At 37.8% G+C, this 13,778-nt stretch overlaps 1 protein-coding gene across 1 annotated transcript in view; it reads right to left on the bottom strand.

Moving 5' to 3' along the window:
- Positions 1–8,549, bottom strand: part of abca2 (ATP-binding cassette, sub-family A (ABC1), member 2) — a 90,019-nt gene extending 81,470 nt beyond the window's left edge. Inside the window, exon 1 of the mRNA XM_065250399.1 lies at positions 7,935–8,549. Coding sequence (XP_065106471.1) covers positions 7,935–8,000 — 66 coding nt within the window. The 5' untranslated portion in view covers positions 8,001–8,549. The remainder of the gene's footprint in view (positions 1–7,934) is intronic.
- Between the last annotated feature and the right edge of the window lie 5,229 nt (positions 8,550–13,778).

The following is a 13,778-nucleotide window of genomic DNA, read 5'->3' as shown; positions in this document are numbered from 1 at the left end:
CACTAAAGCACTGCTTTCCAGAAACGTCTTTATGCAACTGGTGGGTGAGCCACAAAGCTCTACCATCATACAATAAATGTTAATAATATTCAAGTAACACAATCTTTCTACTGTAGTAAAGGTTGCGGTTTACGTCAATGTAATGATGTCATGCTCTCTCTCTCACACACACACACACACACACACACACACACACACACACACACACACACACATCTTGATATCTTCAATATTGGCTGAGTAAGGTCATGTCAAAAATTAAAATCTTTGATGCTCCCAATCTCATTATTAGATTATAAGACTTCCAGTCTGGATTTCACAAACAGGCGCCCAGATTTTCCTTTCCTGAAGGTTCTGTGTAAATCAGAATCACAGCCGTTTTGCTGTTTTCATGACACTCAGCACGCATCTTTATGTCAGCTGTGTTTGAGAAACACAAAACGTAACACCGTCTTAGCAATGATAAAGTTGATATATGGTGACGTAAGTTAATGCAAGACACCAATCATACTTCTTCACTCTGGGTTACAGCGCAAATATTGATCCTTTTATCCGTGTACGTTGCTAAATTTAATTTTAAATCACAGTACGATGCATTTCAATGAGTCATTGTCAATTACAATCCAAAAAATATTAATTTCATCTTGGTAATGCAATTAAACTTCTTTCAAAGTAATTGAATCAAGTTTGCCAAAGTTACAGGCACACTCTCAAAGAGCGCTCTGTAATGCAGCCTAACTTACTTTATGACTTGCTGAATCAACAGTCTCTGTACATTTAATATTTCTCATGGACCTTCCAATTTAATTCTCGTCATAAAACAGAGCCCTGCAGTTTGCCAAACTCCCATTACACTTGTGCCAAACCAGAATCGAAGACTATTTACATACTCTTATTTCTCATAGCGCTGACAGGCACCTTATGTAATGCCATTTTGTAAATACCATAATCATGGTGTAGTAAAAAATACTGGTGTTAACATTTTTGGCATATATTTGTAAATTACTGTATTATGGCTTGCACCAATCATCTTCACCTACACAAATGCTAAATTTTTCATGTTATGGTGTATGATCCTATTATATTATTTCCTTTTCTTAAGATGACTGTACAAATCCCACTCGGAGGACACATACTGTAATTTCTTTACATGCATGTATAATTCACACAGCTGGGATTTTTAATGGCTATCCGGTTATCAGAATGCTGTTTGTGCTTTGACAATTTCTCTTTATCCATCTACAGTATCATTTTCCCTCTTTCTACCTCTGTCTCCATAGATACGTAGACAGCTATGCCCATCCCTGCCAGGGATTGAAGCTCGCAGGAAGTAGGTCAGCTTATGTTGCACTTGGCATAAGGTAAAAGCAGAGAGTGCATTAAATCAGCAGTTTTGGATAAATGTTCATCTAACCTTCAAACAGACATATGTAATAAGAAATATGTTTCAGTTTAAGGTTAATAAAAGCAGAGAAGGGGGACAAATTTGTGGGATTCTGTCAGCTGAGAAAAACAGGACAGGGTGTTCATTTTGAGAGATATCGGCTGTGTATAACCAACATGAGTATACGTGAGTATACGTCTGTATTTTTACGTTAAGTGTGGTTGTACCACATGTACATTTAATTACTTTCTCATAGACACTGAAATGTATAACATAGATGTGGTGACGAGACTAATTCATTAATTATTTAGGTATTAAAGGCAGGGTGCATGATCTCTGAAAGCCAATGTTGACATTTGAAATCACCTAAACAAACATGCCACTACCCCAATAGAATTAGGACCTTCACATATGCAACCCAGGCAATGACGTCGGTCAGTAGACACCCCCCTTACTGCTGATTGGCTACAAGTGTGTTTTGGTAGTCGGCTCGACTCCCTTTTCCAAAGCGTTTTTCAAAAATTATGCACCCTGCCTTTAACGGCTTTACAGACATTCATAATTGTACGTATTCATATATATAAATATTTAAATTGCGGGCATTGCCGTTTCTTTCTCATAATAATGACGTTTTCAGCCATATTTTCTAAATTATTTATTTAAAACAGTCTACGTATTTACCAAATGAAATGTTCATGACTTTCAGAGAATTGCATAACATTACACAAGACTACACTTTAAAACCTTAAAATGAATTACATTTCTGTAATCATCTCACCATTTCGTAATATTTAGTTTGTTTCCCATGACACACAAAAGGCGTTTTCTCCTATGCAACAATAATTCATACGATTGCGAGGAACAGATTCAAGTTTAGCCCTTTATCCAGCGATCTTGATTCTGGTTCTTACCAGCGACCGTAAACGTCAAATTTCGAGTTCGGTATGAATTAAAATTATTGCGCCTCAAAAAGCTTTACGACACTGATATCAAACTCTTATTGGCTCCTGCATGCTACGCAGTGCCGGCGCCATGAGGGCGTCTGAAATACCAAGATCACATGAATGCAAATAATTCTCCCAGCCAGAAAATACATATAGCTTTGATACGTCCCTTAAGTTTTAAAGCAATATAAACACATTTCTCTGTGATACAACCACAAAAACTGCAGCTACAGTGAGCAACGTACAAAGCTCTGCACAATACAACAACAACAAAAACGCATGCCTACATATTAGCACAACACTGCTTATTTGAAACTCAGACCCAGAAATAGTAGCAGCTGCTGTAGTTTATTTTTTATTCAATTTTCGAATGTCCATGGCAGGGGTGTCAAACTCCAGGCCCGCGGGCCAAATCTGGCCCGCACCTTCATTTCATATGGCCCGCGAGAGCTTACAAATTACGTTAATTATGTGGCCCGCGAGAGTTTACAGATTATTTTATTGTTATAAGTTTTATTTTTTGCAGGTCATTTCCTACATTGATTATTTTAGCAGCCACCAAAACTAATTATTGTCCCGCCAAAGTCTTTTTGTAATATAATTATATTGATAATGTTGATGATTGCATGAGAGAGAACGAGCAGTACCTCGCACGCGAACACTACTTGAGTGGCCATGTCTTAATGCGAAGGCTAGCAGCGTTCGGGAGTCGCATTTCCAGGCTGCATACATCATCAAGACTGTCTTGTTTCAATATATTAACAATTATAAAGTTTAATATTATTCTTCGTTTATAGTAAATAGTTGTAATACAATTTGAGAGTAACCGTAATGCTGATGTGGCCCGGGATGAGTTTGACCCCCTGGTCCATGGTGAAATTAGTTAATGCAATATACAACCCTGAAATTATGGAATGTTTGTAGCCTTCGTGTTTGCTTTCCATAGTCCAAGAAATTTTACGTAATGTTATTAGGTTGGGGGAACGCGCTTAGTCAAAATTCGACCTTGCCTCACAGACCATCCTTAACTAAAATCATGCTATTTAGTTTATTCACTCTAGGAAGACATTACACTAGGCAAATGTGATTTTTAAATAGTTAAAAAAATGGTGATCTGAGAAGGCGGGATAGTGCCAGTGAATGGGAACGCCGGCCCTGGTGCTGCGTCACAAATTTGTGACATTGTCGTCCTTCAGTCGATGTACGTTTGAAATTTAAAAAGAACACTCACAGAGAGAAGCCTGATTAATGTTCTCATAGATTAATAATTTACTTTAATACTTCTCTATACTTTATGTACTTCAGAAAGGACTGCAGCTGCAACAAATCATCATTTTAACTACTTTTGGTATTGCTTTTGAAATTTCGCAATAAATAAATTATAGTCATTACACTTGTTTCTCTGTTATGCTTTTTATTTATAACAGTGCATGGTTTTATTAAACTGTTTTTGGTAGGACTGTATTAGCAGCTAAAAATATCTTTTAAATGCTATATTGTTAATTTTATTACAAAAACGTTCCTACACATTTCTGTCCATTATGTTGCATTCTATGAAAATAATACATTATATTTTTGGGTTGAGGGTTAGATTAGGGTGGTAGCATTATCGATATAATAGTTAAAGGGAATGGGAAAATTATAGAGCAACCTTCATAGTATGAAGATTACACTGTAAATGTTTTACATTTTGAAAAAAACGTAATAATACGATTAAATGTTGCAAATATGTCTACTCTTCAGCATCTATTTAAATGTACAAAAAATATATTGTGTTTTTGAAAGTTATGTTTTAACACTACGTATTAACAGTGAGACCTGGCTAGTATAACCAATAAAAAACGAGCAGTCAGAGAAGAGTTGAACCGACTGGAGTTCATTCATTTAGCATCCACAGGACAGAACACACTAAAGCGCCCCCGCCGCTGAAACCTTTCGCTGACTAACCACTTCCCAGGGTCCATCAATCTGCGAAGCTGTCAAACACCCCCCTGAAGTGAACGTACTGTATGTGATCAAACCTTTCTATTGGCGTAACCATTACTATTCTTACCGGGGTGATCCTTATCTCAGGGGAGCCTGATGTCTGCTGCAAACGTGAGCAAATGCAAACCTTACCGTTTCTAAAAATAAAACATAATGGGGCACAGAGGTTCCATGTATAGATGGAGGAACAATGCTTAACAATTGAGTTTCTTAAGGTCAAATAAGTAAATGGATTGAGTGTTATCCCAATTCGGTTACGCAGTAATAAAAAGACGTCATCTTAAGGCTTAAAAAAAGATTTGTTTGTTGGTTTCTTAAGGCCATCTATTGTTATATTCATGGTGAGAACTGGTTAATCTACACAAAAGTAGGGAAAGGACAATTTCATATCACCAATACACCTAACCTGCTTGTTTTTGAGAGGAAAGCAAAGTACCTAAAGGAAACCCACAATGACACAGGGAGGACATGCAAACTTAACCTCATCCACTGAGGCACTGTCCTGCCCCAGTTTAAAAAAAAGTAAAGATAATAACTAAGTTATGAACTTTATGCTTTCTAGGGCTGCACAAAATATCCAATGTATTGAAATATCATAGATGCGCATACAGCAATACGGTATGCATATCCCAATAGTTTGCACCAAAAACTCATTAATTTAATATTTCAAAAGATTATGTATAGTCAAAGTTTTAGCAAAGAAAAAAGATGAGTGCTTTGCGTGTGCTGTGACAAAAAAGATGGTCACCACCGATCAGAAAGAATGTCAAACATGTATGTTTTTACACGATTTTCAACATATTTTAATAAGTCCAAATTGATTTTTCAAACTTAAAGCATCATATCACATATCATTTATCGCATTATTTTGCAAGTTGCATATAGCAGCCATAATGCTTTCTTCCAAAAACGTTATGCACCATACATAAACATTTATTATTCACTGCAACTCTCATCAATACAGTTGCTCTTAGGTAGATATTATGTGTCATTTCCATAGTCAAATTTACAGTGACCCTGTTTATATTTGTACCTAGCCTATCTTCTGTTCAGATATGCTAAGTACAAGTTTAAACAGGGTAAAAAGGATTACATTTGACTATGTAAATTATGTAATGTGCGAGTGCTATCTGAGATCAACTTAACTGAGCCTTAACAGAGCATTGCTGTGAGTAACACATGTTTGTGTAATGTGCATAAATTTTTTGGAGGACATATTGTATAAGAAGCATTAATTAATATAATGCCTGTAATAGTCATTGTATTTCTCGACCATGATCCTATTAACACTATCAACCTTATTTACTTTACAGCATTACTGAGTCAATAGAGATCTGGCAGCTTTATTATAAAACTGCTGTAGTTACAAATACATCATGTCAGTCTCTCGTAGCCTTCATTCTGAAGGTCTGCGAAGCATGGCCACTTTGAATGGCCAAAGACCACCCAGAGGACATATGACTGATACGTAAAGCAGCCAATTACGTTTCGCTTTGTGCCCCGTCATGTTTAGGGGCGGGGAAATGTCTCCACAAAAACAGACCAGTGTGCAAACAAAGTTCATAACAACAATGTCAAGCAAACTCTCTGACGTCTTTTAGGTACTTTATACAGTAAACTTTGCATTATTTTCAGCTTTGCATTGTTTCCAGGCGGACCGTTAAAGAACGCAACAAACACGTCTCCCGGAAATGCTGTACAATTCAACCAATCAGATAACTTTTAAAGCTGCTGAAGTGTTTCCAGAAAAGTGTGCCATATGCATCAGACATTCAGCCAACGGTCATTTGGGCATGATATATGATATTTGGGCTGAGGCGTCTCTTCTGGTGCAGGGGTAATCATTTGTACACCACACAGAAAACCAAATGTGTATTTTGATACTAGTATTTTATGTTGTATTTAATTTTGACCTAATTAGTTTCACATTGTTATAAGGCAGTTCAACAGTCTGTAGATCCTCTGCTTTATTCTCTATTCCATTCTCATTCAAAAGCCAAATGGTGAACACCTCAGCCTTTAATTGAAGCACAAGGATAAGGTTTCCTGATAGTTTTACATCAGTGCTATATCATATGCCAGAGCTACACTGTTTCTAATAAAGATGTTTGGGACGGCACAGTGGCCACCCCAAACAGAGCACTGCTGTCCCCCAAGTTCCACGTTCAAGATCTGGCTTGGTCAGGAGGTCTTTCTCTGTAGAGATTACATGTTCTCCCTGTGTCAGCATGGGTTTACTCCATGGGTATTACATGGTTTCCTTCCACAGTCCAAAAACTATACACACGGTGATCTACACACACACACACACACACACAACACACACACACACACACACACACACACACACACACACACACACACACACACACACACACACACACACACACACACACACACTGAGGGAAGAGCAATTTGACATCTCCAATTCACCTAACCTGCGTGCTGTAATGGCATTAAAAATAAACAACCTGTTTATCTAATCCAGTTATTTTAATCAAAACAAATATTAATGCTACACCATTCCACGCCATTTGAAATCATTTTGTTTTCATCTTTGTTGCAACCGTTTTGAAAAAGACGACTTCTGTGCCCCTGTGTACAAATCATTAATGAGTTTGGGTGACGAGTTTTTGGCCCTGAGCCTGCAAGTCATAACAAAGTGTTCAGCTGGGTTCAAGTCTGGGTTTTACGCAGACCAGTCAAGTTCTTCAGACCAGACTGAAACAATCATAAAGGCCCAGACACCCAAAACTTTTGTCTATACAGTGTATATCATATCAATTTTAGCATGTGACTATTTTGTTTAAGTGCATTTTAGGAGACTATAATAACACACTGATTCGAAACACACAAGGAGCAGTGAATGTTTGGGATGAAATGTGACCCCGTCTGTTAAATCCAGACGTCTCATAATCTTATGAGATTAGGAGCATCAAAATTTGATTTTAATCATTCATTTCACATTAATTTATATCTTTGACATGGCCATACAAATCACAAAAAATGACTGAGTTTTCACAGGCAGGGGCACACGTTGAACTCAACATCAGCACCAGGCTCCAGCCTGAAAATTGTACTGACAATCTCTCGTCATACCAAGATCTTTAAAGCAGTGTTTCTCAACCAGGGGGCCTAGGAATGACTAGAGATGACTAAAAGCGATTTAAAATAAGACAAAACAAGCTTTAAAATTAACTCTTAAATATTGTTATGGGTACTTGAAATTAAAATGGCTAGAGATCCATAAGGTAAAGATCACCGCAACCTGCTTTGAAAAGAGTGGGTCAACAAGCCCATCACAGTCAAACTAACAGGAAACAACCTGTTAGGTTTCTAAACAACCTGTTAATAGGTAATCGACAACTTTATGCTAAAATCACACCAATGTTGTTCAACACATGTGTAAACAAAACATAAAACACATCAAAAAACAGACGGTCATAAATGTGTAACAATTAAAGCATCTGACGCTTTCTTTTTCGATCGAGTGCGTGACTAACGCCCGTCTGCGCTCGCGCATCTCTCGTTACCCCGCTATGTTTACCCAACCAAAAAGGCCTACGTTTAAAAACACGGCATTTAAAATTCGCCATTTATGCAAACGAAAATCCCCTTACCGGTCCTCTTCGCTTTAAAGTCACGTTTTTCCACAGGAGAAGGTGTAGCTGGTGAAGAAATCCCATTTTGGATGAGTTGGAGAATCGCTCCCGGTGAAGTCACAATAATGATTTATTTATCACAGTGTCGCTGTTTTGAAATTGTCTGCATTTTGTCGTTCCCGGCGTGTGACAAAGCCAAACATCCTGTCATGAAAGGGCTTGGTTTGTCAGAACAAAATGCTCTTTTGGTAGCAGCAGATCTATACTCGCATCTCACTGAGCAGTGGGCGGAGATACTCGTGTCAGCTTCAGGCAAACGTAGTCAAACCCTTTCTTACTGCTAAGTAACTTGAAACCGATGTGTCAAGTAGATCAGATGTGATTTTATCGTAATCTAGTGGCTGCTTCAGATGGATTACTGATGCGCTGCTGAATCCTCATCATTCTGCGACGCCTGGCTATTTATAGAAACTCCATCGATGTGAAAACATGTTTTAATCTCACCAGAGTCTTTACTTCTGGGATTGACGATAATCCGGACTGGTTGACGTCCTGGTTGGACGGACTTCAACAGGACCACAGTTGCGGCTGTCGTGCATCGCGTCAATGTTGTGGCGTTTGATCAGAATATGTTATTCTAACAGAGAGTTACCATTTAAATGAGTTGATAGTGATGAAAGGCAAATAGCACCCTCTGCAGTTCAATGTCTAAACAACAGAATTTCATTACAGATAAAAGGATCTAAACCCTTTGAATTCAATTTCCCACATTGTCGCTCACTATATTTGAAAGCCCCAACAATGTCAAGGAAAAAGTTTTTTAAAGCGTACTGCCTCATCTTGGGACAAATATTTCTGACAGTGCAGTCACAAGTTTTTTCCCAATAAAATATTCTAGAGCTTGGTATAACAAAAAATATGAAACACTAAGAAATAAGTTTTTTTTTTTTTTTTTACATTTGTGTAATATATTTCAGACAGTGGGGTTTCAACTTATATTCTTTATTACAAATCATAATCAGTATGAATCTGTACACAGCACTTAAAATGTCCAGCGTGGGTTGGAGAGCAGGTTGTGTTTTTTGCTACAGCAAAACAGTGGGTGTTGAATGGTTTCTTAACCTGCTGCAAAAATTATCTGGTTGGTCAAAGAAAGACTATATTTTCAAGATTGAGTGATATTTTCAACAACAGGAAATAGGAAAGTTTTTGCCGTTTTGCAAATCTTGTTATCTACCCATCAACCTCACAACAAAACCACAGATTATAAAAAAACAAGATGAATCCAAAAGTCTAAACTATTATTTTTTTTTGCCAATTGACCCCTTAAAATGTGAATAAACTATAAATATGAAGTCTTGCAATGTGTAAACTAAACATTCAATAGTCCAAATCTTAATTACTTTCATTAGAAAAAAGTTTCTTTTAGATTTACTTTAATTTCAGATAGTTTAGTACATACTGTAAAGGGACGGTTTCCCGGACAGGGCTTCGTAGTCCCAGACTAAAATTTTGTCTATGGCAGCCCATAGAACCGTACGTAGGAAAGTTATGAAATTTGGCACACTCAAAGAGGACATTCAAAATAGTAATCACACCAAATGTGGAGTGTCTATGTCAAACCCAATAGCGCCACCAACAGTCCAAATTTTCACTTACATTTTTGGTTATAACTGCTGACCCGTACGTCATAGAAACGCAATTCTTGTTTCTTCTGATTCCTTGGCTCATGGCGATTCGATTGCACCATATGACATCATTTCCGTAATGGGTGTGTAGCATCTAGAGACACTCATGGCAAAAAGTTATGGAATTCATGTCGATTCGCCAATCCGTTTCCGTATACCGTGTCAACGAATTTTACGTAGAGCGCGAAAAAACGGATTTGAGGCTGTATCTTCACCAAAGTTAAACATATTCAGACGACACTTGATAGTTTTGATGGTCATGACCTGAGGGTTCATGCCCAGTTTCGTCACAGCGCCACCTAGTGTTCACAATATTTATTTGATAGATTCCTTGAGGCATGCCGAGTCAAATGATACCAAAAGGTTTTCGGTCTGCAATTTTGGGGGTCGGCCATTTTGAATTTTAACTTTTTTTGTCGGAAAGTTATGAAATTTGGTACCCTCAAAGAGGACATTCCAAATAGTCCCCACACCAAATTTGGAATGTCTTTGTCAAACCCGATAGGGCCACCAACAGTCCAAATTTTCATTTGCATTTTTGGTTATAACTGCTGACCCATACGTCAAAGAAACGCAATTGGCTCATGCTGATTCGATTGCAACATATGACGTCATTTCCGTTATGCTAATTATTTCGATATTTTGAATTGTTTGTAAAACCTACTTTTTCGAACTCGTCCTAGAGCTTTTGTCCAATTTGCGTAAAGATTGGGTGTTTAGCATCTAGAGACACTCATGGCAAAAAGTTATGGAATTTGTGTCGATTCGCCAATCCGTTTCCGTATACCGCGTCATAACATTTTATGTAGAGCGCGAACAAACGGATTTGAGGCTGTATCTTCGCCAAAGTAGTTTTGATGGCAGTCATGACATGAGGGTGCGTGCACAGTTTCATCACAGCGCCATCTAGTGTTCACGAGATTTGAAAAATTGCTATTTTTGCTTATATCTAATGCTAACTTGATATTTAAATTATGGATTTGAGACTATATCTTCGCAAAAGTTTTGCACATTAATGTGTGCATTGCCAGTGGTTCAGTGGTTAGTGTAGGTTGTCTACAAATTGGAAGGTTGGTGGTTCAAACCCCAGATCCACCTGACCAAGTGTTGAGGTGTCCATGAGTGAGACATCTAACCCCAACTGTTATATGTCATAAAAGTCATGAACTGAGGGTGCATGGAACGGTTTGTCACAGGGCCACCTAGTGGTCACGAGATTTGAAAAGTGACTGTTTTTGCTTATAACTACTGCAAAATTTAGTCTAAAATCATGAAATTGCTATTGTTAGATTCCTTGAGGCATGCCGAGTCAAACGATACCAAAACGTTTTCGGATGGCCATTTTCAATTACAAAGCATACCAACTTTTTCAAACTCCTCCTACAGCATTCGGTTGATTGGCTTGGATTTGGTACACACAATCTAGACTCTAGACAAAAAGTCATAAAAAGATTTTGATAGACCAATCAGTTATTGTATAGCGCATCAACAAATATGATGGCGAGCACGCCGAAATGGATTTGAGGCTATATGCCCATAAATATGCGTATTTCCAGTGGTTCAGTGGTTAGTGTAGGTTGTCTACAAATCGGAAGGTTGGTGGTTCAAACCCCAGCTCCACCTGACCAAGTGTTTAGACCAAGTATCTTTGAGGCGGGACATCTACACCCCAACTGCTACCGATGAGCTGTATGAATAGGTGAATGTTTCACAACTTGTAAATGTCATTAATTGAGAGTGCATGGAATACTTTGTTACAGCGCCACCTATTTCATCAGCGACATTTTTTTAATGCCCTTGTAAACTTTTCAGTGCCCCCTAGTGGTTAAGAGTTTTGAGGTTTTATCTCCAGATTGCTTAATTGTGTGTACACCATATTTGGTGGGTGTCATCACAATCATGACCTAAGGCACCATCAATTTTTTCGGTGCAGTGCCCCCAGTGGTCAAGTCATTTGAGACTATATCTCAACATTGCTTAATCATATATATATATATATCAAATTTGGTGGGTGTCATCACAATCATGACCGGAGGCACCATCTATTGTTTTGGTGCAGTGCCCCCTAGTGGTCAAGTCATTTGAGGCTATATCTCAACATTGCTTAATCATATGTATATCAAATTTGGTGGGTGTCATCACAATCATGACCCGAGGCACCATCTATTGTTTCAGTGCAGCGCCACGTAGTGGTCTCAAGAAATGAAAAATTTGTATTTTTGCCTTAATCTACTGAAAACTTAGATCTGAAATCATGACAGTCATTACTGATACTTCATTCTCTGCCCTTTTTGGCTTGACCCCGGCATCGCTGATTTGCAGCTCTATTTTTAACATGTATCGGTGACATTGTTTTGTCTTAAGATCCACCTGTAGTGTTTTTTGTAAGGTATGTTTGTTTGTAAACTTTTTAAATTACCTAATATATATGGCCTAGGCCTGGATTAATCTAAACCCTGTCCAGGAAACCGCCCCAAAGATTATATTTTTTTATGATAAAATCTCATTGTAAGGACCTGTTTTACAGTAAGTATTTTTAATTACTTGTTTAAATATGAAACCACTGTAATTTTGTTACATTTAAATCAATAAGCACATTAAATAAATATTTCAACACATTTATCTGTTCACTTCGGGAAAGGTTGAAAGTTAAAATGTTTTAGCCCCATCAAAAAGCTAAAATAAATCTAATTGTAGCTGTGTGGTGTTGGTTAATATCTCTTTGGCAATCCTGCTTATTCTGCTACATCAGTTTGTTAGGTGCTAGGGCGGAGCAAGATCAACATCAGTATCTTAACCTAGTTTACACTATTTAATTTGAAAATAAAAGTATTAATTATCCTGAAATTTCTTGTGTGAACTGCCCCTATGGGTGAAAATGTGTACAGCTGCAGGTTAGTATCAAAAAAAAAAAAACACAACAGGCCAACGTTTAGCTTATTACTGAAATATTATTAATTAAGCTATTGACAATAATCTACTGTAAACAACATCACATTACTTTATGTGTTAATGTGATAAAATACTGATGACAAAACCTTTTACAGAAACATTTCAGACAACAAGCTTGATGTTACTATATGTCTCTAGATGCTACACACCCATTCTTTACGCAAATTGGACAAAAGCTCTAGGACGAGTTCGAAAATGTAGGTTTTACAAACAATTCAAAGGGTGTGAGTCTCACATTCCCCCTCAAAAAGCATTTTTAACAGGCTGTGTTTGTCCTTTGATGAACCTTACAGAAACATTTAGGAATGGGATTGATCTGCCAATCACATGTAGTGAGAACTTGGCATTAGATATTGTAAATTCAATGTAAACCATGGCTTCATCTGTCTTACTGCTTTTATAAAACGGTAATACCATATACAGGTACCTGATGAGGTTTCATAAAATAAACACACCGAGTGAATTTGTAATCCCTGCTGAAAAAAACAGCATCAAACCAGCATGGACCAGCATGGGAATTATGCTGGTCTATGCTGGTTTAGCTGGTGGTCACATCATACCAGCACCAAAACACAACATATGCTGGTATGACCAGCATGGGATGCTGGTGCTAATGCTGGTTTAGCTGGTGCTAATGCTGGTTTGGTGCTGGTTTAGCTGGTGCTAATGCTGGTGCTGATGCTGGTTTGATGCTGGTTTAGCTGGTGTTCACTAGCAAACCAGCACCAAAACACAACATATGCTGGTCTTGCTGGTATGCTGGTCTTTTACTCTAAACTCTCAGAAATAAAGGTACAAAAGTTGTCACTGGGACAGTAGCCTACCCTTTCAAAAAGGTACAGCTTTGTACACAAAGAGAACTTTCAGTTCCATTGTCCCGAAGTCATTGGATTTTTTAAAAAGGGGTTTTGGTTAAATGCCTTAAATAAATTTTGGATGAACATAAGCCTAAGATATTTTCAACCAGCTTGTGACTTTTAAAAACTTTTACGTGTCTTAAAAAGGGTGTTTGCTGACAAGTTGCTTCACGGGCAGTGGTGCCGGTGACTTCTTTTTTGAGGGCGCACGATGCTCGAAAGATACTTGCTTAATCTTATGGATGTGTAATCAGTTTGCTGTTAAGTTAGTGTCTTGTGAGTATTTCGTGAACGTGAGCGTCTCTTTTATCATAATTCCATCGACGCATATGCAGCAGGTACGTATTTTGACAAGAGGCATGATG

This window comes from Paramisgurnus dabryanus, chromosome 5, assembly GCF_030506205.2.
Source record: "Paramisgurnus dabryanus chromosome 5, PD_genome_1.1, whole genome shotgun sequence".
NCBI classification, from domain to species: domain Eukaryota; kingdom Metazoa; phylum Chordata; class Actinopteri; order Cypriniformes; family Cobitidae; genus Paramisgurnus; species Paramisgurnus dabryanus.
Note: the sequence above shows the minus strand (reverse complement) of the source record. Positions and strands in the feature narration are given on the sequence as shown.